A 23,871-nucleotide genomic window follows, 5' to 3' on the forward strand; every position below is an offset into this window, starting at 1 on the left:
ACATAACCTATTTCAGCATGAGGAGATCATTTTCATGTTAATTTTAAGATACTGGTAGAATTATTTGCACCATGTTAATAATCTTCTTAAAGCCCCTCATTTTTTTTTTTAGAAAAAGGAGACAATCACATTGACATTTATGCAGTCTAGGTGTTTGTTTTCTGTTCAGTAGTGGTGAGGCACTAAAAGGCAAATTTATCCTTCTGCATGGAATCTACGCCATAGGTACACCGTAGCCTGATGTGCACCTCCCCAAAAATGTACCTACTTGCAGTGGTGACACAGACTGCAAAAACAGTGATTGGTAGCATTGCATTTCCTGCTTGTCCTTCTTCTGCCTCAGCCGGTTCAAGGGTTGTACATACCTTCTCTCGTTTCTGCGTTTTATTAATTCCACTAACCGCTGTTCAACATCGATCAGCTCCAACTCCAACATGATCAGCTCAGTTTCAATCGCCATTGTTTGTAGTAGTCTACACTAATAAAGAAGGAGAAACTCATAGAACATAGAAACCCCACTTCCAACTAGTGTTTTGGCGATGTAATTGCAGAGTGACGAAGACACCAAGGCACAAGTATAAACGCTCACAACGATGCTGAAGTATAAATTGGCCTTAAGGACAGTCCACCACTTTGGTCCAAACTGAAATATCTCAACAATTATTGTCTGGACTGCATGAAACATTCATGGTCCCCTGAGGATGAATCCTAATTATCCCGAGGTATCCTCTAGCGCTACCATGAAATTTGGTTCAGACATTCATGTCCTTTTAAGGTTGAATTGTAATAATTTTGGTTATTCTCTGTTATGCCCAATACTTTGGATTATGACCAAATACCTACAAAACATTCTATCAGCCTCAGCTGTATTAAGTGCAAATCACCAAATGTAATAAATACACTACAGTAAGATGGAGAACACGACAAACATTCCTGCTAAACATCAGCATGTTAGCATTACTAACATTATTTATCATTGCTAACATTAGCATTTAGCTAAATGCACCACTGTGCCCAAGTGCAGCCTACAAAGTCACTAGCATGGCTGTAGACACTTTAGTCTTGTTAAACTACCATTAGGAAAGAGTCAGAACCCACACATAGGGGCTTCAAGTTAAGCAAAAATATTTAGTGGATATGGAAATCTTCTTTGCAGGAAGTGATGGTGTTTGTGGGAAATGGGGTCCTAAATTTGAGCTTGTATGATTTTAGCAATCATCTTGATCATGGTACTGTATGGTACTGTATGATGTATGGTACTATACATACAAGTATATGTTAAAAATGAAATATGTAGCTTGACATACCGGCGGGTGGATTTTTTTGTTTGTGTCTGGATCATTATTTTTCTTCAGCTCTTTCCCTGCAGCTGATTAAATATGTTTTGAATTAATATTGTTTGAGAGTCAGTACACCTGTGTGTTTGCTAGGTTTAGTAATTTTTTCATGCTTGGGCATATAAACCTCAGATTAAAAGTATTTGTATTGTTTTGTGTGTGTGTGATTTGTTTGTGTTTACTGACTGGCTCTTTTCTCTCATTATATATGTGTGTATCTTTGTGTGGCATTCAAGAATGTATTTGTGTCGGGTTGCTTGAAAACCAAACAGGGCAGTGAGCAGCAATATACCGTGTGACTGACAGGCGATCTCAAAGAAGAGAAGCAAAGATGGAGAAAAAAATCTCATTTTAAAAATAAAGATCAATAAAATATTACAAAATCTAGATATTCCCCGTATCTTCTCATCTCACCGCATAAAGGATCATATACTCATATAAAGGGACAATTTACTCTTTTTTGAATACATAATTCTATTGCATGCCTGCTGCATTTGGTCAATTTATCAGTCAGTCTGAGAGCTGATTCAGTCGATGGAAATGAAATCGTCTTAGAAACTGCAGCCAGCTCTGCCTGGTCAATTCATTTTCTGTGTTGAATTTATTTAGGATTGACAAAAACCAATTCAATTTCACCTTTTGCTGGGGAGGAAACTGTGTGGCTGGACTCTGCTAAATCGCTGTGGGGGGAAGACTGAGGACAAGAGTGTTTCATCTGCCACAGTGAATGAAGCACAAAGCGTTCTATTACTGCAGGGAAACATAAGTGCTTTTTTGTGTCATTGTGACTGATGCATGTGTGTGTTGAGCACTCGGCTGTATGCAAAATGTGTGTGCGCGTGTGTTTTTTTTACATGACTGTCTTTCTGTGTTTGTGTATGGTTCAATTTCTCTGTAAATTCTGCAGGGGTTTTCTTCTTCCATTGAAAGCCTCTATGTGTGTGCGTGTGACGGAGGTGGTATGTTGTCTGTCTGGACATGTGACAAGATCCTCAACAGTTTCCTGCCGCAGGACCGATGCAGTCTATGTCTGTTTATGATTGGGTTTGGATTTGACCTCCAGGCTCTGCATCTTTAATGTGTGTTAAAGGACACACAGTTTTCATGGTTTTATCTCTGCAGGGGCTTACATGTAACTCTGTGTCCTTTTGGGTGTGAGGCTGCATTACAAACAAATTGACTCAAATGCTACAGTCTTACCTTTATTTTACAAGATGATAATCTGACAAAGAAAAAGCACAATTAGCAGTTGAGTAAACATTGAGCTCCACGCTGGTGTTAGTTTGCGTCATTATGGACTTTAACTGGAGCTCAGTTTACTAAATGTCTACCAAAAAGTATTGGTAAACCTGATTTCCTGTCAAGTAGTCAAGTAATGAATTATGTAATAAGTCAGGGTTCTAGTAGGTGACATTATGTGTGCGGATCTTTCTGATGTTTTTATGATCTATTTTTTTGTTTTTGTTTATTTGGTGGGAGCGGGTAAGACTTGGCTTGATCCACTGAGAGTTGAGAAAGGGTGATTGACAGGGCCACAGTAACAATGAGAGAGCTGTTTGGAAAGGTGAGAGAGGGGGGCGGGACTATCTGACATTTGGGATTTGGTCTTACCTCGCAGTCGGACTCCTCTTTGGTCTTACACTCCCACGTGTATCTGCTCATGGTTTTCTGAGGGGAGGGGGATGGGGCAAAGGGTTATACTCCTCAAAACCATACAAGGCATCCTCAGAGAAAGACAGGTCGAGATGGACAGAGAAAGCCGGAGGATGAAGAGAGATTGATCGAAGTGGACAGAAAGACAGAAGATGAGTGGGAGGAGTGACAGATCAGAGACGATACAGAGAGATTAAGTAGCGAGAAAGATGGAGAGAGAAAGAGGAGGCAGACAGAAGGAGATAGAAGCAGACAGATAAAATAGACAGAGAGAGATCGAGTGTTGGAGACCAATAGTAGTAGACTTCCTGTCAGACGTCAGCTGATACTCCCAGCTGGCTACAGTATCTGATAGGCAGAAACCAACTCTCTAGTGCTGCCTGGCCATTATTCTGTGTTACCATGGTAAATACAGGTTAGGATATTTATGGTGTCCAGTCACAGGGATATTAGTTATTAAGGTGATTTAGGTTATTTGCTTTATTAGTAGTAGTAGTAGTAGTAGTAGTAGTGTTTTTTGGGGGGGAGGGAATTTTGAGTAGGTATGTTTTTTGGCTTGGGCAAACCAACTGTATATGTCTAAGTGAGATTGTATGTGGTTGGGACACATGTTAGAAAATGAACCAAGTCTGAATAGTAGTTGGAAATCTGTTCTGTTTGTTTTAGGCTGAATTGATGGACAAGAGGGCAGAGTGTGCCACATCTGGACCATGCAGATAATGCCAAAACAGGTTGTTAGTCACACAGCTTACACCAAGCTGATGTTTTTATGACTTTCCTTAGACTGACTGTACTCATTTATTACTAGTAATAAATGGTAACAAGTGGAAGCATCGGTCAGTGTCAACTAAAAATCAGAATCCACCTACGCAAATGTGTATATTATTTTTAGTTTTTAAAAAAAGCAGCAGAAGGAGAGAAATTATTTGTTGACATATTTTTTTAACCAAATTTTCAGGAGGATTTCTCAACCTGAAACCAGATGCAAAATAGAGCATTATCTGCACCCAACCCTGTTTTTTTATTTAAATTGTTTTATTTGTGCAGTTTTTGTGTAAACAAAGTTATGTTTACATTCACTGTTTGTCACCAAAGATACTGAGTGTATCCTTGATGCCTAACAAACATGTGTGAGTGCATTTTTGTCACATTAACTAGCTTTCAGTCTTCATCCCTGCCTTTTCTGTAGCATTGCTACATTACTTCTTCTGTCAATCAGTGAATGTCAGTAGAAATATATGTTGAGTTGTGCAAATGCTTGAGGCCTGCATGTGCATCCTTGTGCATAACCCATGAGCCATAGCCATACTAGTGGTCAAAAACTTCATGGGGTACCTTTAAGTGTGCTAAAACAAACATTTTTAAATATTTACAAATACTATTCAATCCAGTAGATGAGTGGACATTTTGGGGTTTGGGATGTGTAGGTGGTATTGAGTTAGGAAGTTGAAATTTTAGAGATATAGAGATAGAGGTGATGATGAATGTTTTTATTACTCTTTTGGGATTTCTTGTCTGTCAGGATAGGGAAAATGGTATTTGGTTGTGGTTAAAATGAGACACTTGCCTCTACAGAAATGTCTAAAACTGTTGAGCTAGTGTGAATGAAATGAGAATTATAGAGAAACAACTAGTTGCTGTAGCTTAACAAGTGAATAAAACTACTGATGGAGTTGTTAGAGGGTGGTACCACATCTCAAAAACAAAACAAATCAAAACAAACTACCTCATTTGTAGCACTAGAACTACCCATGCTGCTACAACGATAGCGTTACCGCTACTAGCTACCCATGCTTCAGTTAGTGGGACCCCTGTCGGCTCTCTGCCGCCGCCTGCAGGCAGCCGCGAGGCGTTGCATCTCAGATGTTTATCCTGACAACCCGACCGTTTCTCACAAATGACCCACACCTTTAGCTTACCTGTTTGTGACATCTGTCCTTCCCTTACCTCCCCCAAGAAAACCACAACAAACCATATTTGAAAAATCATATCAATCCCTCCCACTTCCCCACCCATTTTCAGGATAAACAAGTAAAGCAGACATTTTGTTATAAGTAGAGATTTGTAAACAGATAGCGAAGCAGAGCTGCGTGGCTGACATGCCCACCGGGCGGCGCATGTTAGCGACAGAGCAGGAATGCCATGACATACCGATGCAAGAGGTGATCAAAGAGAGAGCAGGTTAGAAAGAGACCAGGTAGGGGGGTCGCAGCAAAGGACTGTGGGAGTTTTCTCTTAAAGTTATAGTGAGGGTTGCTAGCTGCACTGTGAGGACACTCCATAAATGTTCAGTCTGCATAGTTTCAGGGGGAATTTAACCTCTAACCTTGGCTATGTTAGTGCCCTGATTCACCCACTGTGCTGATTTAGGCTGCATCTTCTCTTTGTCAGCATGCAAATAAGTGTTTCCTGGACACTGTTCAGTCAAATTAAAGTAGTAGGATGTTGTGTGACATGCTTAACCTTGAAAAAAAAACACTTTTCAACAGCAGGCCCTCTTTTTGTCATCTCTTATGTATGTATGTATGTATGTATGTATATATATATATATCACCTTCAAAATAGGATAAAGAAGCAATAAACTAGGCAAACTAAATCAATAAACATGATGAAACTAAGAAACTCAATAGCCATCACGTTACCATGGTAACATGCTGAAAGGGCTCACTCGCTCCTTGTATACTTGTTACTTTGAGCTTTTACAGTACATATGTACCGTCCTGTCAATAGGTACTGTGTGGTGGAGTATGAAAGGGGCATGAGAGTGGTTTCTCTTGTGCTACCTATCTTTAAAAAAAAATAAATTTTCTGTTTTTTTCACATTAAGATACGCACCTGTGCCCCTTCCGCTTTAAAAGTAGAAGGTTCTCACTCAAGTGTTTTTCCCCTCTTAAAGTATGATTGCAAATGCATTTTTCTTTTTCTAGTCTATTTTTTTTTATCAAGATCAAGAGCTCATTAAGCCCACTCATGTCACTTCATTTCCCAGTCAACCCTTGATACATCTTCATGGTTATGAATGTAGCCAACGCTTTGTGTGTATGTATGTTTGCACACGTACATTTGAATACATGTCTTTGCATTTATACACTTACACACAATATAGATTCTATATGTTGTGTTTGAAAATCCTCATAACTACTAACTTTAACTTTAATATTTTTTTGTTTCATTGTGTTTTTTTCTGGTTTCTGGTTTTCCATTTTCCAATGTATTCTGTACAATTCCTAATAGCCATTTCGGTATGAAAATCAATTTGCAGACCCTTGAAACGTGCTTATGTGTGATACATCATAGTGAACCTCAAGTCTGCATTATTTTATTATTAATTTAAGCACATGTTGATTTGACATGTCTACATTACCTCAGAGCAAGATTACCTTAATAAAATTTCACAAAAAGTCATACTTGACAAGTCGTTAGTGCTGAAATGATTTATCAATGGAAATGGTTATCAATTAATTTAGTAATTTATCAAGGAAAAGGGACAAATATTTTGTTGCTCCTGCTTCTCAAATGTGAGAATTTGGTGTTTTAAACCACTGAAGGCTGAATGTATTTGGGATTTGGACTGTGATTGGACTGGCATTCCTGTGACAAAACAAGATGTCACCTTGTGCTTTGTGAAATTGTGATGAGCGTTTTTCACTATTTGCTGACATTTTATAAACTTCACAACTGATTAATCAAAAAAATATTGAACAGATTAAAATATTATTATCAAAACTTGTCACTCAAGCAGGTTTCATAGACATATATATTCTAGAAAAAGTTGTTTGTGGAAAATTGACTAAAACATGCTCTATGAGTGATTAAGGATTTGAAACGCAATCAAATAAAAATGCGTGACAGTCAGAAATCAAGGTTTGATCTGCTCTTCATGTCGAAAATATGCTTATGTGTATCCCATAGTTTTCTCTCTTATCCCCTTGCATTAATTTTTCCATCGCCACCTGAGAAAACTCCCGCCATCCTTGATTGCACTTTGACCCCGCCCATCTCCCTCCTTAGCGTTGCACACCTCGGAGTATCGGAGAATACTCATGCCCATGCATTAGAGGGAGGGGAGGGGGGAGTCAGGGGGCCCGGGCAGGGTTTGCGGGGGAGATGCAGAAAAAGGGGTGAGAGAGAGAGGCGAGAACCACGTTACCTGACAGATAATGTTATCATAGTAAGCCAATGCACGGGCATGAGGGACGTTAGGAGGGGTGTCGCACAGTTTCCTTACATTTGGGTGGGAGCCCTCAGCGATGGTGGACAGCGAGAAATTATCATTGTGCTGCTCCGATGTAGGCCGGTACTTACTGCTGGGCGTCGGAAGATGGAATAGGGGGTGGGGGAGGAGAAGATGTGGAAAAGAAAATGAGGGAAATGAATATGGTGTGGGGGGAAAGTAGAGGGGGAAAGAGTTTGAAGGAAAGGAAGAAAGAGTTGGAGAAGAGGCAATGTAGAGAATTTGGAAGATATTGAGCGGAGGAGATGGAAAAGTCAAAAGAAAACAAAGAGAAGAGTTTGAAAAGGTTGAAATAAAGGAAAGAGAAGATGTGAAGAGATTTAGAAGAAGAGGGACGTTTGGAAAAGAGAGAGGAAGAAGGAGAAGGAAGGAGGCAGGAGATGAAAATGTAAAGTAAGACAACAAGACAAGGAAGATGGAAAACAGAATAAAGGGCACAGCATGGGGAGAGAGGGGAAAAAGAGGAGGATAAAGAGAGTAGGAGAAGAGGATGTGGGGGTCCAGATAATGACAGTGTTGGAAAGAATCCAGGAGGAAAGGGAAGAAGGAGGAAGGAAGGAAGAGATGGGGGTGACGTGAGATTTGCAGGTGAAGATCCACAAGGTCAGAGGAGGAGAAAAGTAAGTTGAGCAAATCCAAAAGGAGAAGGTGAAGAGACAAAAACAACAAAACAAATGGGATGGTGACACAAAATGGAGCAAAAAGAGAAAAGGTAAGGTAGAAAGGACAACGTGGGCAAGAAAAAGGACAAATTTAGGAAAAAGATTACATTGTTGAAGAAAAGACAGACAGAAAAGATTGTCAGAAGAAAAAAAGGAGGGGGGAGAAAAAGCAAGAAAATAGCATTAGTTAGACAGCAAGTTCACGTCTTCTGTTTGTCAATTGGCAAACAGAAAAAAAACCAGCAACACAAACATTTAATCTGTGATGCAACAAACTGAGATCTAAATGTTTAAGTTTCGACCCATCAGATTTAGCTGACCCGCTTCTTACTCGAGTCCCCAAAGAGGCTAAACTATGACTCACATTTGACCCACTGTTGTCTTGCTGTGTCTAACAGCGATCAGCAGACGCAAAAATAAACAATACACAGATTCTCAGTTGACAAGTGATGAGGATGTCAATACAAATAATCTTCTGTGGTGAAAGATAATATGTCATTATTTCCCTATCAAATCAGTACTTGAAAATATATACACAGCTCTCTAATGGTATATGCACATAATCTAACAGGCCTGACCTGCTCTCTGGCATTTCACACTGATGTTACCTGTTTCTTAAAGACCACTGATGGAAGTTTGGTCAGAAGGGCGGAAACACGGATGGAAGTTCCATGGCAGAAAAAAAAGACTGTACAACAATAATTGTCTGCCACTTATTTTTAATCAGCATTTTTTTAATGTAAGGTTCTACCACATAGAATTTAAACACAAAAAGGGTTACATGAAATAAAAAGTTGGCTAAAAAAGCTTCCCAACCCTGTTTTGAACACCTTCCTTTATTTATAACTCGTTTAATATAAACTGCTTCTGGAAATGGTGTAAGTGATGTACTACTGAGCATAACGTAGTATTATGTTTCCTGTCCTGTTTGTTTATTACTGTATGTTTTAGGGGCCATGCAGAAACACAAAACAAGTCAAAGTATTTCCCAAAATGTTGAACTACTTCTTTAAATTAGCTTTAAGATGAATGGCACATACAGCAAACTATTACATCTACTAGGATGAGATGCTAAACTTTTAACAGCTACGTAGCAATATCCCTGCTGACACAATGTGGATGCAAACTCAACTCAAAATATCTAATACTTTCAAAAAAGTTTACTTAGCAGAATTACAAGTATCTGGTACTTTGGTTCTATAAAATGTTTAATCTGAGAAGAAACACCTTTTGGTTACTGAAGTGTTCTGCTCAGCACCATGATGCTCTGGGGACACATGGATGATTTCACTAGTGGTACTTTTGTCCTTCACCATCTAATCTGCTCAACTGGACAGACTCATGAAAACTTGGTGTACCACTTTAAAACAGACGGAGATGAACAGACTTTCCTTTTATCTCGTCTGGGAAGCAGCAAACTTTGGGAGTTCCCTCTTGACTGAGTTAGAGTGAACTCTTTGATTTTCTTCCTCTTTCTTCTTCTTCGTCTCAGACTTTTCAAAGGGAAGATATGTTTGTCTCAGGGACTGCATGAAACAATGACTTTGACAAGAGCGTCACAGTTTTGTCTCCTCTGTCGCACGCGCAAATCTTCGTTCTCTTATATGAAACGGCTGTCATTTGCCTCCCACCCATATAAACCTTTACATCGCACATTTTAAGAGCATCAGCCGTCCTCAAATATCTCATTACGTTTCTCCTTCTCATCTCTTCACTACCTTGTCATATCTATAGTTAAAGATGCCATGATCTACTTCCTGTGCCAGTCTCTCTGATCCTCATGAAAGCTTCCATGTTTATAGTTCATGAACGCTTTGACAGGACAATGAAAGTCGAGGTAAAGACAAGAAAGAGACAGAGAAATCTGTTCTCCCATCATCACTTGAGATCTCAAACTCTGATACCACAAACCAGCTTCGGACCTCTCACTCTGCTTTGTTTCTGTGGACACAAAATACCAGCTACCAAAAAATAGTCCCACATATATTACTTCTGGTGATTATTTTTATTATTTGGCTTTTATACAGATTAAACAAGCAACATATTTATTAGTGAGCTTTAGAGGTGCTGGTGGGTGTTTCCGTTTCCTTCGAACAGAGCCAGTCTGGCAATTTCCCCCTAATTTCACTTTTAGCAAAGCTAAGTTAGCAACTGCAGACCCTAGGTTCATATTTACTGTACAGACATGAGTAGTATCAGCCTTCTCATCTACATCTTGGTAAGAAAGCGTTGATGTAGCTCAATGCATGGTCACCAGGCAACAATTTAAAATCATCTGACAAGCTGCTTTGCAATCATATACATGCAGGGGTACGTTCCTTGTAGATTATTTTGTAAAATGATTGCACTATTTCTACGGTTTACGTTACGAATATCACAATAAACGATAACAACCAGAAAATTATGTGTGTGCACATTTTCCCCAGCATGAATGAATGAATTGTCATTTCAACCTAAATCACAGTGATGAAGCCGGTCTGCCAAATGTCTCATAACAAGGATGCACTTCATACATCTTTTCTACGCTCTCTCTTTCTTCCTCCCTCTATCTTTGACCAGGACTTTGGGTCTGATCTTGACTGCGGCAGAGAAACACTGCGACTGCAATTACCCACAGCAGATGGGGAAGTGTGGGAGTCTCTTGTATTCATGAGCCTTGTCAGCAGAGCACACACACACACGGACACAAACACATACACACACTCCTCTGAATGTGTCACACTGAGCTCTTTTCTCTGTAACCAGCCAGTCTCTTGTCCCTGTTTCTCTCTTTCACTTTCTCTTCCCTTCTCTCCTCTCCTGCAACAGTTTCTCCGTCGCCCCCCCCGTCTCTCGTTTCTTCCTGCCCTCCTTTTTACTCCTCTTATCTGTTACCCTCCTCTTCCTACTCTTGCTCGCTCATCTTCGATTTCTTTTAGCCGACCACTTGATGAGGCTGTGTTGTCTCTTTCATGCTGCACCCTGCCGCTACACGCACACACACACCCTTTAGGTCGCACAGCTGTATGTAGGTCAACCCCGCCTCCTCCTGTTTCTCCCTGCCTTCCCCCTCCTGTTCAGACTGCCCTACTTTCAGCTGGATCCAGAGTGCCAATGACATCACCCTTTTCTCCTCTTTTTTTCACATTTCTGCTAGCTAGCATTAAGGCTGCCACTGACTGTACCACTTTTCCTCCTCACCATCATTTTCATCATCCATAATCTCCTCCACCATGACTATCATGATAACCATCCACATCGAGTATAGACCCTGCAGCGTGGGATCTGGTGCTGAGGATTTGGTCCTTCGGTTCACATTTGCATCGCTGCTGTGCATCCACGGCAGCTCTGTTGCTAGGGAGATCATTGCTAAAACACCGGCATTGGCAAAGCAACGGCGAACCACCCTCCAACTCTGTTTTATATTCAATCCAGTGTTTCAATCTGTCCGTCACTCTCGTTCTCTCCTTCACTTTATATTCAGTCCACCTCCCTCGGATAGTTGTTTTCTCTCCACATATCTCACACTAAGGGTCCTTCAATGGTTCTGTAATCAATTTGATGATATTAGAACATTTTATCATATATATGACTGTTATTTTCAACCTTTCATTTTGCATGCAGTGCCTGCTGCAATGCCCGGTGATAAATAGTTTTTTTTTTGAGGTTCATTAATTTTAAGATGAGGCTGTAGAGATTCAATTGATCTCATATTTCATAAGTAAAGCAAAAATGCCAAATCGAAAAAATGAATGAAAAAATATAGTAATTCATTTCTAGAGTTTCATTTTCCACCTCCAAATAACACAGCAAAATGCCTCCATCTTATAACGTCATTTATTTCTATTTTTGAGTTGTATTGTTCAAGCAAGTAAAAATAATTTGGCTCTTATTTATAGAAAGTTCTTAAAAGAGTTTACTTAAAAGAAGGTGGCACAGAGCAAAGGAAGGCCTATGGCAGAAAGCTCTACAGGTATTGGCTATTTGATGGTGCGCCACAGTCTTTGAACATACCAAAAATTTTGTTCTGATTTTCATGGTTAAACCATAGAAAACAGTACATTTAGAAAGAAAATAAGATAATAAGATTTCAAACTTTATTAAATGGTTATTTGTATTAACATTAATGTCATATTCAGAACTATATCAGCTTGGTGTTATGAGAAACACTGGCCACAGCTGATGGAGCACTGTTAAGGTCCTACTATATCTAATAGCATTTGACCCTGATGCTATACAATATGTGTGCATATTCATATACACATCATACTTTTCAATACCTAAATATTTAGTCTGTGTGTTGTATTTACCCTGTAGGATAATGTACACCACTTAATGGATACACCTGAACAATCCAATACGACTGTTGCCATTAAGTCTACTTTTATGATATCTATTATGTTTAGTCTTTTGTCACTGTCATATAGGTGTTATTTCAATTATGTTTTAGCATTGAGGTCAGACAAAACCTTTGAAACACCTCTCAATATAATGTAGTCCAGTATTACACCACCTTTTACTATGACCTCAATAATAAACAGATAATTGATTTTTACATATTTCTGAAAATGTCACCATCATTATTATTATGTATGAACTCTTGGGAAAATGACAGGTGGAACAAAGAAGGGTAAGTATGGACTTATGAGGGTGGGGAGCTGAATAAATGCAAACATTTATGCTAATTTCACCTCTATTTTCATGTTTTCTCTGCCTCCCTCTACTGAATACATGCACACATGTCACAATGTTGTGTGTGAAGTCATCTGGCCAAAGAAACTGCACCACATAGAATCATTCAGACCTTCTAAAAGGTCATATACATATCCAGTGGAGCATGATCATCTACAATAAATATCCTTCATTAAATAATTATCCTTAAACACACTACAGAGTCCTCTCCTGGTCCTTCACAGAACCCCTTTTCCTGAGAGTGTTCACCGGCTTTTCTTCGTCTTCCCTCTGCCTCGCTCATCTGTTTTGTCATCTGGTTTTCCGCCGGCTGCTCACCATCAGCTCTCCGTGCTGCAACTCCCTCTGCCCCCCTCCTTCTTCGTCTCCTCCTGCATTCCTTCATTGTCTTCCTCACTTGTTCGCTTCCTATTTAAGCGGATCTATCCTATCCCCTCCTCCTCCCTCAGACTGTCCTTGGCTCTTTTCTTTGTCGCCCATCCCCCCCCCCCCAAACCCAACCTCCTCTGTCACACAGACCCTCCTCATCCTCATCAACCCTGTCTTCTTCTTATTCCTTATCCTCATCTTTGCTGTCACTAACTCAAATGAGGGATGATTTAATTGCAGCGTCACCTTTACAACCGACTGCTTGTATCTGTTTACAAATTTGGTTCAATGTTGAACGTTAAATTGAGGTTAATAAGATTAACTTTATTGATCAAAAGGAAACAGGCTCACTATAAACATGGACATAAATCTAATCCAAGTGCTTTTTTTAGCCTTTTTATTTACGTGATGAGGGCGATAAAACTGGTGCAGACAAACTATGCTGTGATTGTAGCTGTGCAGTTGTTAGACTGTTATGACTGAACTGCAGCTGAAGCAAACAGGTTCAATTCCTATCATATGTCCTTGAGCAAGGCACTGAACCTCTACTGCCTCAATCATTCTGAGTCATTCTTGCCTGAAAATGTGAGAAGAAGTGATTGTTGTGAAAAATGATTCCTGCGCTCAGGGCACGAAAGCCTCCACAGCCTCGTGTTTCACTGCTCCTGTGAAGGACGATGCTGTCGTTTACTCCTCCTGCCTTTCTTCTTTAATGTTTCCCTCAACAAATCTCAACCATTCGCTCTTTATAAAATGACTAAGAGTTACTCTGCTGTGAGCTCTCCTGACATTTTACAAAAAAGTATTCAAGCTTCCCTGATCCTGCCAGCTCACGGTCATTGTCCGTTTGTTTCCACTTAGCCTTGTTTTCACACATCTAAACACATAGACTTCAACAAAAGAATACAACTGCTAACTAATCAAACTGATATGCTGTAAATCAGGAATGTTAAACCTGAAAAAATATAAATAAATATACATATATACACAAAACAGTCTGCTACTGCACCGAGTCAGTGTTTCTATTCAACCATGAAGACCATCCTTCCCCAGTCTATTTCTACTCTTAGTCGCCTAAGCTGGAATAAAAAGTAAAAAGTCTTTGTTTAACTGGTCAGAGCCCACATCAGAAAAATGCTCATACTACCTTTAGTCGACTTTGTTGTTTAGGTATGACGACTTGTTGGAATCTAAACATGGATTGCTGTTGACATTTGGATCTGATCAACACGTTTCACAACACAAATACCATATGTGCCACATTCTTACTCTTTTTATTCTTCAAGTTCAAGAATATTTTCCCTGTCCAAGACTTATTTCCACACACCACTGACATGTCGATTGAATTTCAGGGAGGGTTTAAAGCTTTTGGTTTATCTGCTTAGCCTTTAGATTTTAATTCTAAGACACTTCTTCCCCCCTCTGCTCTCTCTCTATCGACCGGTCTGTCTTTGTCACTCTCTAAACTTCACACTAAACACAAGCCGGGGCAGCAGTTTGGCCCAGAGGCAGTGCCAGCCACAGAAACAAAGCTTTCTACTTCAATCTTTAACATTGATGAGAGTAATGTACCGCAGCCTAGACTCCATGTGTCTGCTGGGTGAATGACAATAAATCTGCTGCACCACAATGCCTTTGAGCAAAGCACTAAAGACTTTACTTTTTAGTTTTGTTTGATTGATTACTTAGACAAAACTTAAATTACTCTACTGATTCGGAGACACATCACGCACACTAAAAGGAAGTCTTGACAGATGGATTTTCGCTTGGGTTTGTATATTTGGATATATTACTTTGTGGGGAAGAAAAGTCTTACATCTTCTTTTTCCCTAAAAAAAAGTATTATGGTATAGCCCCCCCAAAAGACTAAATAGCCATATATTTTCATACTTTTTCTTTATGAACTGGAGTGAATAATGCTTTCTAGCTGGGGCAGGATGACCCAATCCACCAATAAAACAAGGAAGATGAAGTGCTTCCAGTTTTTTATATTAAGCTATCGCTTAGTTCAGACTCTTGATGGAGCCTCACCTGCGCTTGCGCAGCTTCTTGTTTTCCGTCTTGAGCACGTGGAGTTTCTTGGCAAAGCAGACGATGATCATGAAGAGCAGCAGGACCACCAGAGCTGAAGCGCCCACGGCCAGACACATCACCTGGAACTCGGTCACCACCGACTCGCAGCGAGCACCCTTGTGCCAGATGTAATCCTGGACGTTACATCTAAAAGAGACATAGAGAGAGAAAGAAGAGGGAATAGAGGACAGAGGGAGGGACGTTGAAAGGGATAAAGTCACAGGCGGAAGGAAAGATGAAGAGAAAATTGGGGTTGAGAGGAAAGAAACAGTAGAAAGAAATGGTAGATGACAGTTTTGAAACATAGCAACAAAGTAGGGATGTGGATGTGGAGAGAGGATGAAAAGGTGGGAAGTGTGAAGTGCAGTGAGTTGTGAACAGTCAGGGAGAAAGGAAAGAAAATAGAGAAATAGAACAAAAGAGGAAATGGTTAGTTTGGTAAAACACCTTAGTGATTCCATGAGATACTCAGACTCAGTAAATCGTGTGTAAGCGTGTCAGTTGTTACATTTCTAGCAATAATTTCTCAGTTGTGTTTGTTTTGAGCACCTCCCTTTTCCAATTTAGAACATTCAATATTTAATTTCTGTTCCTGGTTGTAGTTAAAGCACCATTATGTAACTTTTCTACCATCAAACAGATGGTGGAGAGCAGCGCTGGTGTTGAGCCAGAGCCGGGTGAGCGGGCAACATAACTGGACTGCGTTAGCTAATGGCAAAGGCAAATACACAGAAGAGGATGTTGACGGAGGAAGCTAAGACGGAAAAAAAGAGAGTGGCTGCCGGATGTTGTTGAGTGCTTTTTGAAATAAAAGTTGGAAAGACAAATTTCTGTTGGACTAGTAAGTAATATTATTATGTCTTGTGTTGTCACACTTGCTTGAAGTTTGGCTGTGTTAGCAAAGTTGTCGACTGTGGGTGCCAAATCGCCAAATCTTACATAATATTGCTTTACCTGCCTTGGTTCTGAAAAGGCTTTTTATGTGAAGCCCTAAAACCTGTGGATGTTTCACAACATGTTGCATGTTACAAAGATCTTGTTATTGTGAAGTAATCATCCCCGGGCGTGTTCGCAGGATGGAAGCATCGCCGGCAGGTTTTGAATGACGCTTTACTCAAAAAAAAGGATAATGTCTTCACTTTGTGCGTCTGAAAATAGAAAGTGAAAAAGAAAAACAGGGCCCGGGGCATTTTCCATCTATAAACACACTCGATGTCACCCACAAACACACACAAACACACAACTCTGTCAACACAATCATAAAAGACATTTGCGTTTATAAGAGCTAACACAATGCATATGGGCATCCATGTAGATGTACATCACAGGCACATATGTGGACACACACAAAAACACACACAGCCGCCATCTGAGTCCCAGACTCCCTCCGTAACCATTTGGCAGAGTACGGTGTCCGCCCGGGGACATGAATGACAGAGGCAGATGGCTTTGTCTACAGACTGTTTGGCGTGTCAAATGGCAAATCTATTTCACCGCTTAACGAGACTATAACTCTGGTGAGCGACACTGTTTCACTGTCACATGAGTGGAAGAATGTGGAGCTCTGTGACCGTAGGACCTGTTTCCATTAAAAACACGCCTGTCTTGTTTCTTTCTGTACTAACTAACGCAACAACTAACTCTGTGGCGATGGAGGCTGAATAATTCAATCAATATAATTTATCATTATGCAATGTTTTAAAAGATCATTCTCCTATATTTATACTTAATAGAAGTCAGTCAGTATCTCTACCATGTGTCAACATTACTTTCATGCTTGAAGTCTTTTTGTCGAAGAAGACTACCCAGTTTAAGGTTGTAGGTTTATGTGCGTAAAAGAAAGTCAACTCTTTGTTTTTTTTGACCACAGGGCTGTCAAACTGCCTGACACAAACGTAGATACACACAAAGTAAAAATACAAAACTGCCAATGGTATTTCAAGCGTGAAGGAAACAGAACTTGTTATCCTACTCATGTATTTTTCATAGATGTCAGAGATGTTGTTTCAGTGGGTTTTGAGCATCCGGGGGTCATAATACTCACTTAAAACCAAAATGACCACAGAAGCTCTAAGTTTATGTTCCCCCACTCCAAAAGTGGGTGAATCGCTAGAAACAGAAAAGATTTTATTAACAAATGACAAAGCAATTAACTGTTTGTATACACACACACACAGTTGAGGGGGTATGAAATGAATAGGTGTCGGGGCGTATGGCTGCTCCGCCGACATTCTCTACATGCAAAGCAGACTCTTTTCACCGACCGATTTCCTGTATCCTTCCTGAATCCTTGGTGCTTTGATTTTGCCAGCTGAAGGGAACGCTGACAACGAGCCAGAAGACATTTTGAGTGTGGGCATATGTGAGAAAGAGAGGGAGAGAGAGAGAGTGAGGCACGATGCCCAATGTCACATTTTCAAGTAGACTTCAATCTACTCAACATTTACACAATGAAGAGGTTTATGTATGTCAGAGTTAGAGGGAGGGAGGGCGGAGGAGGGATGCAAATAGAAAGCGAGAGGGATGCATAAAGGAAGAAGGCGAGCGAGGATGTGCTGGTCGTCATGGCAACCCAGCTGAGCGGCAAACGGAGCAGATGCGGCGCTGACATGTCATTCCATCACACGCATCCTCGCTCAGCCGTCCAGAGGGACACAGCAGTGCTTTAGCGGCTAATTCCCATTTCTTTTCTTTCTTCCTCTATTTCCTTCCCTCCCTCCCCCTCCTCCCCACCCTTCTCTCCCGCTTCTTGTCTTCTTGAAAATCTCTTTTCTTGTTCAATATCTCTTTACCTTCCCCATCCTTCCTCCCTCCCATCTCTACTTCCTCCTCCTCCCTCCTGCATTTTGCCAAGCTCCTCCAGCTGAATCATGTCTCTGCTTTCTCCGCTGATTTTTTCCTTCTATATTTTTGACATTAGGAGGACCAAGGTGAATGTTTTGGTTTGCTTGTAATGGTAAAGAAATAAGAAAAAAATTGAGCTGAACTGTACTACCATGCATTTCTGGTGTATCCAAAGCCTACATATCTTATTCATCTGTGCCATATAGCTCCATTATTGTCCTAAAACTGTGGGGCTGCACTGTGGGGCACAGCGGTGCTTTGAGCTAAATGCTAATGTCAGCATGCTAATAGGCTCAAGCTGATAATGCTGCATGCTTTAGTTTAGCTTGTTAGCATGCTATCATTTTCTAATTTGCCTGTCTGAACAAAAAACCATCGGACGACTTTTGACCATTTTCAGGTAGCATGTGCTGCTCATGACATTTCTGCATTTCAAAGTAAGAGAATAGCATGCAGTCTTTTGATGAGCCTTCATTATTTAATTATGTTAATGAGGATGCTTTCTGACAACTTTCAGGTCCCTAAAGAGGTGGGCTTGCCCTGCCTCTTCAGTTGGCAATTATCTAGCTACTAACAGCCAGCCAACTCATCCTTTGTATTTTTCGTTTTACTCTTTCAGATGGGTAAAAGTCACAAAAAACTTAAATCTTAGTAATAGTGTGCACTTACTAATGTAGTAACGTCTGTGCAGAACGGCCACGTATTTACACAGAGAGATGTAAATATTCAATCCATCCATCCATCGTCAACCGCTTATCATGCATACAGGGTCGCGGGGGGCTGGAGCCAATCCCAGCTTACATCGGGCGAAAGGCGGGGTACACCCTGGACAGGTTGCCAGTCCATCGCAGGGCAGATGTAAATATTACCAGAAGATATTTACAAATGTTCATTTATAAAATTAATTTAAAGTATTCAATTTTTTTTATTTTATTTGTAGAATTTGTTTGAGTATTTGCAGATGCCATTTATTTTTATGTATATTTAGATTTGTGGAAGTGTTTTATATTTACAGATAACACATTGACACACGGATTGTTGATCTGTTCCCACAAATCTCAATAGCAAATCAATGAGCCACTCCATCACACTGGGTAACATGTTCCTTCATTTCTATAAACACACACACTAGTTTAGTCAATCCCAAATACACCACCCTGCTGCTGTAAATACTCACTAGAGCATCTACCCCAATCCAGGACTGTACTAGATCATATATAGTGCAGGACACCTTCCTTATTCCCTTGCTGGAGTGCTGCTCAGCAGCCACTTGACGTCTGTTTTTTCCCCAGCTTTTTGGTCACATAAGCTGGTGAGTTTGTATTTTCAGCATTTTTCCTGCTATTCATTCATAGTTTCTGGAGATAGACATGCTGTTGGAGCTATAGGGTACCAGATGGGTATTAATGTGCAGCTGAAAAGTTTCCCTCACAAATGCACTATTTTCTCCTGTTGAAGTTATTTTTTTTCGTGGGATCTGTTAACAATAAAATAACTACAGAATAAGCATATCCATTAAGATGTTTTGGAACCTAGTTTAACAAGCACACACAAGAGGAAATAGTTCTTGGCTGAAATTTGAACAGAATATTTAGAATTGGATTTCCTTCTCCAAAGGTCTCACGTTCAGGGCAGCTGCTCAGAGCAGAAATCAAATTCAGGGACAAATCAGGGACAAAAAACTCTCACTGTCAAACCTCTTTTAAACATTAAAAAACAATCTCCCTGTGGCTGCGATGTGTCCACCAGCCTCCCTCTTTCCCTCTCCTTCCCCTGTAAAACCGCCCACCCGTCCAACATGCCTTCCCATTGTGTCCCACAGCACAGTTTTTTTCCCTCCTGAACCCGTCGTTATCTCCATCGCCGCAGGCCACCGCAACCACATTTAATGCGTGCAGAAATACAGCAGAATTAGCATTGGGGTGGCTTGAGCCACATTACAAAGGGCTAACTAATCCTCTCAATATTTACCTGATTAGGTTGGCCCGCTGGGGCGAGAGAGGAAGAGGCAGACATACAGAAAAAAGGAGAGAGTCTTTAACTTACACAGGGTGACAATGGTGCAGATGGGGCTGTGGCCCTCTAATAAGACCCCCTGTTGGTTTTGATGAGGAGTAATGGAGGGTGAGAAGGAAGGAGACGAGGGGGGTGGTGAAAGGCCAATTCCAGACAGACAGTTGGTTTAGTCAGTTAAGGGCTAATAGCCAGCAGGAGACAAGCAGTGGTAGGTATTTTTGCAAAATGAAAATACTGAAGAAGTCCAAACTCCAAGAAGTCAAAAGTGCTGCTTAAAGCGAGGCCACATAACCTCTTACAAACTCAATTCAATACACGTCAAACTTTTTGTCACTGAAGTCTTAGTTATTCTAGTATGATCAGTAGTGTGTGATAGTTAATGTAAAGTTTGAACTTGCATCCTATATTAGATATTTTTCTCGATGTATCAAATGGCCTACAGAGAATTATTGAGGTGGTGATGGCACAGTGCATAAGACACATGCCTTTGGTGTGAGAGACCCAGGTTCAAATCTGCTGTGAGAAACTATTGTGTCCCTGAGCAAGACACTTAACCCCTAGTTGCTCCAGAGGCGTGCAACCTCTGACATATATAGCAATTGTAAGTCGCTTTGGATAAAAGCGTTGACAAAATGAATAAATGTATTGCCTGAATCTGCAGCCCCCCTCGGCTTTACAGAGCATTGTAGCGTCACAAAAAAGCTCTATAACATAACTGTACGATACCAGCTCAGGCCCAAAAGACAGACATAGTTAGAGACTAGATGATGAACATACATAGTGAAGCAGATATTTCCCTCAGTAGCCTAAAGAAGACTGACCTTAACTGCTGAAAAATCAGTTTTGCAGGTTTAAGTTTGTATACATACAGAAGGCTACACCACAACGTTCCTGTTTGTTTTCATTTATATGTATTTAAGTGTAGCATGATCTGTACACATAAGGAGCCAAAACTACACAGAGGCATGGCAAAAAACAATTTGGTCGTACAATAAATATTAGATTTCAATTCACTAACCTATCTTACACAAATAATTTCTAGATATTATGTTTAAAACACTACGGAGACATCAGACCCACTGGTAAATTGTCATAGGGCTCGCCAAGACACGACTGCTAGATGCAGATATGAATAAAACTAATTTCGTTCAATGAAATTTTGAAGGTTTTAGAGATATCCGTTTGACTAACAAATGGACAAACTTGTGAAGGGAAAGCACATTTTCTTTTGCGATATGAACGGAGAACAAAGGGAGGGGAGAAATGTATTTCATCAAGGTCTTTGGAAGGTTAGCGAGCAAACAAACAGAAGGCCAGACCCAAAAGAGCAGGATCTGGACAGACAGGAGAGGGCACAACGGGGTGTTTACTGAATATTTTAGCATAAGTCTTATATTTGCATTAAAACAACTCTATTTTTAACATTTCTTCCTTGAAGCAAATCATATTTTCTTATGCAATAACTGCAGAGAGTGAGAAAGAAGGAAACACTGGTTCATAACAGCAGCACCCAGAAAGAGGTGGATCTGATGATAAAAGAGCAGCAGAGGACAGTAGACGTATGGTTCTGTGCCTCTGGAAACTCTTTTCTATCACGAGTTTGGAGTATAAAAACATCAGCTGTGATTCTGTCAGTAAAACAAAACCTCATGTGGGTAATTTTCTTATATGCTGAGGGCTTTGGGAGGGGAAGGACAACAACTGGTCAGGTCGAGGGCAGGATTAAAAACTGGATTTGATTTTTAAAATGCTGACAGAAGAGACGAGGAGAGACTGTGGACACACAGTTTGATCCCATCTGGTTAGACAACTTTATGGAAAATATAACGAAAGACAACGATAAAAAGAGGATAAAACTTTATAGTTGTTTTGTTTCAATTAGAAAAAGATTCCTGACTGAGTTGGAGTTGATAAAAATAACTGTGACTTCATCAGCTCCCCCCTCAGGGACATCACTGAATGAGTTCAAGATACTGTAAATTAATACTTTGTAGTCTTACGAAATGCTCTAATCTTGATGTGCTGTAGTTAATTCAAACATAAATCTCAGGAGATGGAGATGATTAATATGTTAGAAAAGAGGAAACACATTTCTGCATTATATTTTTTCATTTATTTTTCTCTAAACCTTTATTGAAATACCAGATTATTTTAACTAATTAGACCTCTAAAGACCAAATTCCAATGTGGGAGAAAAACCTTCAGCAGGGCCGGATGTCTTCATGTCCCCTTGCACACTGCTTAATTCTTCAATAAAACACTTCTGCAATATAGATTTACTGTGATTTCAAAACAGATTACATGTAAACTGAGTTGGTCCCAGGAGCAACTGAACCGGCTCAGCTGTCGCTTATTTTCCAAATAACATTCTCCTCCTGATATTCTTATTGGTCTGTCATCAAAACACGGAAGTCACTGAGAGTCTCTAACTGGTTATAATTTAAAACAGGATTGAATGCCATTAAGCTTTTACACGTGAGAAACTCCTGCTCACCTGTACCTTACAAGCCTGATCCCAGTACAGCGTTACCAGACACCTATTATACACTCTGCAACATTATGCAAGTTTATATATCAATAATATCCAGCAAGGAGATGTTTCAGATCATGTGCTCTTTTCCACTGTTGCTACACAACACACCTGTCTGCCTGAACTGTGATGGATGGATGACTGGGATGGAAACTTTAAACGCCTCTCCCCTGTGATTAGAAGTACTTATAGGCAAAGTGACCTTATTTCCTTCCAATGTTCATGTGTTGGTTTCTGATCATGACTTCAATGTTTCTTTGGTTGAAATAAAATGTATCATGACTCTGCAATAAATGAGCACATTCTGACATTCTGAAAATAATATTAAATGGATAGCAAGAAATGATTTCCCGCAAATAGGAAACAGCACTCTTTGGATGACTGTTACTGAGTCATTGCTGTGCTTTAAAGGGTCGAAGGCCAAAATTGGGAACTACTAAGCTAGAAGTTCTGTTGAGCATTCAGCTGGTTTTAGACAGTAATTGGTATTATGCTTCTACAAGATTTATAGTAATAGCACTGAGAATCAAATTGAGTATTCTAACTTTAATTTGTGACTTTACTTCTGTACCTCTTAGATCATATCATGTGACATTTCTGCCCCTTTCCCCTTTTGGGGTTGGTGAAGAGGTTCATTCATCACTAGGAAGTTGAAAAATGAAAAATGAAACCAAAGACTGGATGTCTATGCTGTACTGTGTTCATGATGTTCGAAAGTTTTGGCAATTCAGCAGTTGATGTTAGAAAAATTAATTTATTATATATTCCAGACCACCTCCATCTGAAAACACATACATTATTGTATCTTTTTAGGCCTAGATGCTTTTTTTTTTCATCAGCCATCCTATTAGATTTCCCTGTGGCATCCAGTCCTCTGCACCATATTAAAAACAAACCAGCTTAAGTAAAAAATCACTGCATTGGCTTCCATTATGCAGATGGAACCATTATAACCTTATTAGTAACCACAGAGGGGAGAAAATGGTTCCATTCAATCAGCCAGTAAAGCTAAATCCCTCAATTTAAAAACTGAAAAGGGATTTGAAAACATGACGACATAATCACTGTTCTCCATTTGGCATTGAATCTGACCAATTCAAACCATCGTAATAATGAAATTTTTCCAGGGTTTAGGCCGAGTGGGAAGTTAAGAAGAGAGAACTGTACAAAGTATGTATTTATGAACAAATGATTACAAATGTGTTGTACTGTAGGAGTGTGATGCTGCATGAAGATTGCTGAACACTGAAACACAGTTTCTACAACCCAATAAAAGTATCTCGCTTGCACCATCCAAAATAATTATTTTCATATTTGTGGAGAGCAAAATAGTACAATCTAATTTAGTAATTAGTAATTTCTGTTTGCTTGTCCCATTTACTCTCTACTCTCTACTGTCAACAGCCTGGGCTATCATATGTAAAGAGAGGCTGGTTAACACTGCAAAGGACCCAATCAGCATGAACACGACTGTGACCAAAA

The 23,871-nt window shown here is 40.0% G+C and overlaps 1 protein-coding gene across 3 annotated transcripts in view; it reads right to left on the reverse strand.

Moving 5' to 3' along the window:
* The window catches only part of cspg5a (chondroitin sulfate proteoglycan 5a), a 62,329-nt gene that overhangs the window by 5,021 nt on the left and 33,437 nt on the right, over window positions 1–23,871 (reverse strand). Inside the window, exons 4-5 of one of the 3 annotated variants that reach the window (XM_046044097.1) lie at window positions 14,958–15,146; window positions 7,141–7,297 (exon numbers count right to left, since the gene is read on the reverse strand). In XM_046044097.1, the coding sequence (XP_045900053.1) occupies window positions 7,141–7,297; window positions 14,958–15,146 (346 nt within the window). The remainder of the gene's footprint in view (window positions 1–7,140; window positions 7,298–14,957; window positions 15,147–23,871) is intronic. The other 2 variants (XM_046044099.1, XM_046044098.1) reach the window with 2 other exon arrangements.

This window comes from Micropterus dolomieu, linkage group LG03 (genome assembly GCF_021292245.1).
Source record: "Micropterus dolomieu isolate WLL.071019.BEF.003 ecotype Adirondacks linkage group LG03, ASM2129224v1, whole genome shotgun sequence".
NCBI classification, from domain to species: domain Eukaryota; kingdom Metazoa; phylum Chordata; class Actinopteri; order Centrarchiformes; family Centrarchidae; genus Micropterus; species Micropterus dolomieu.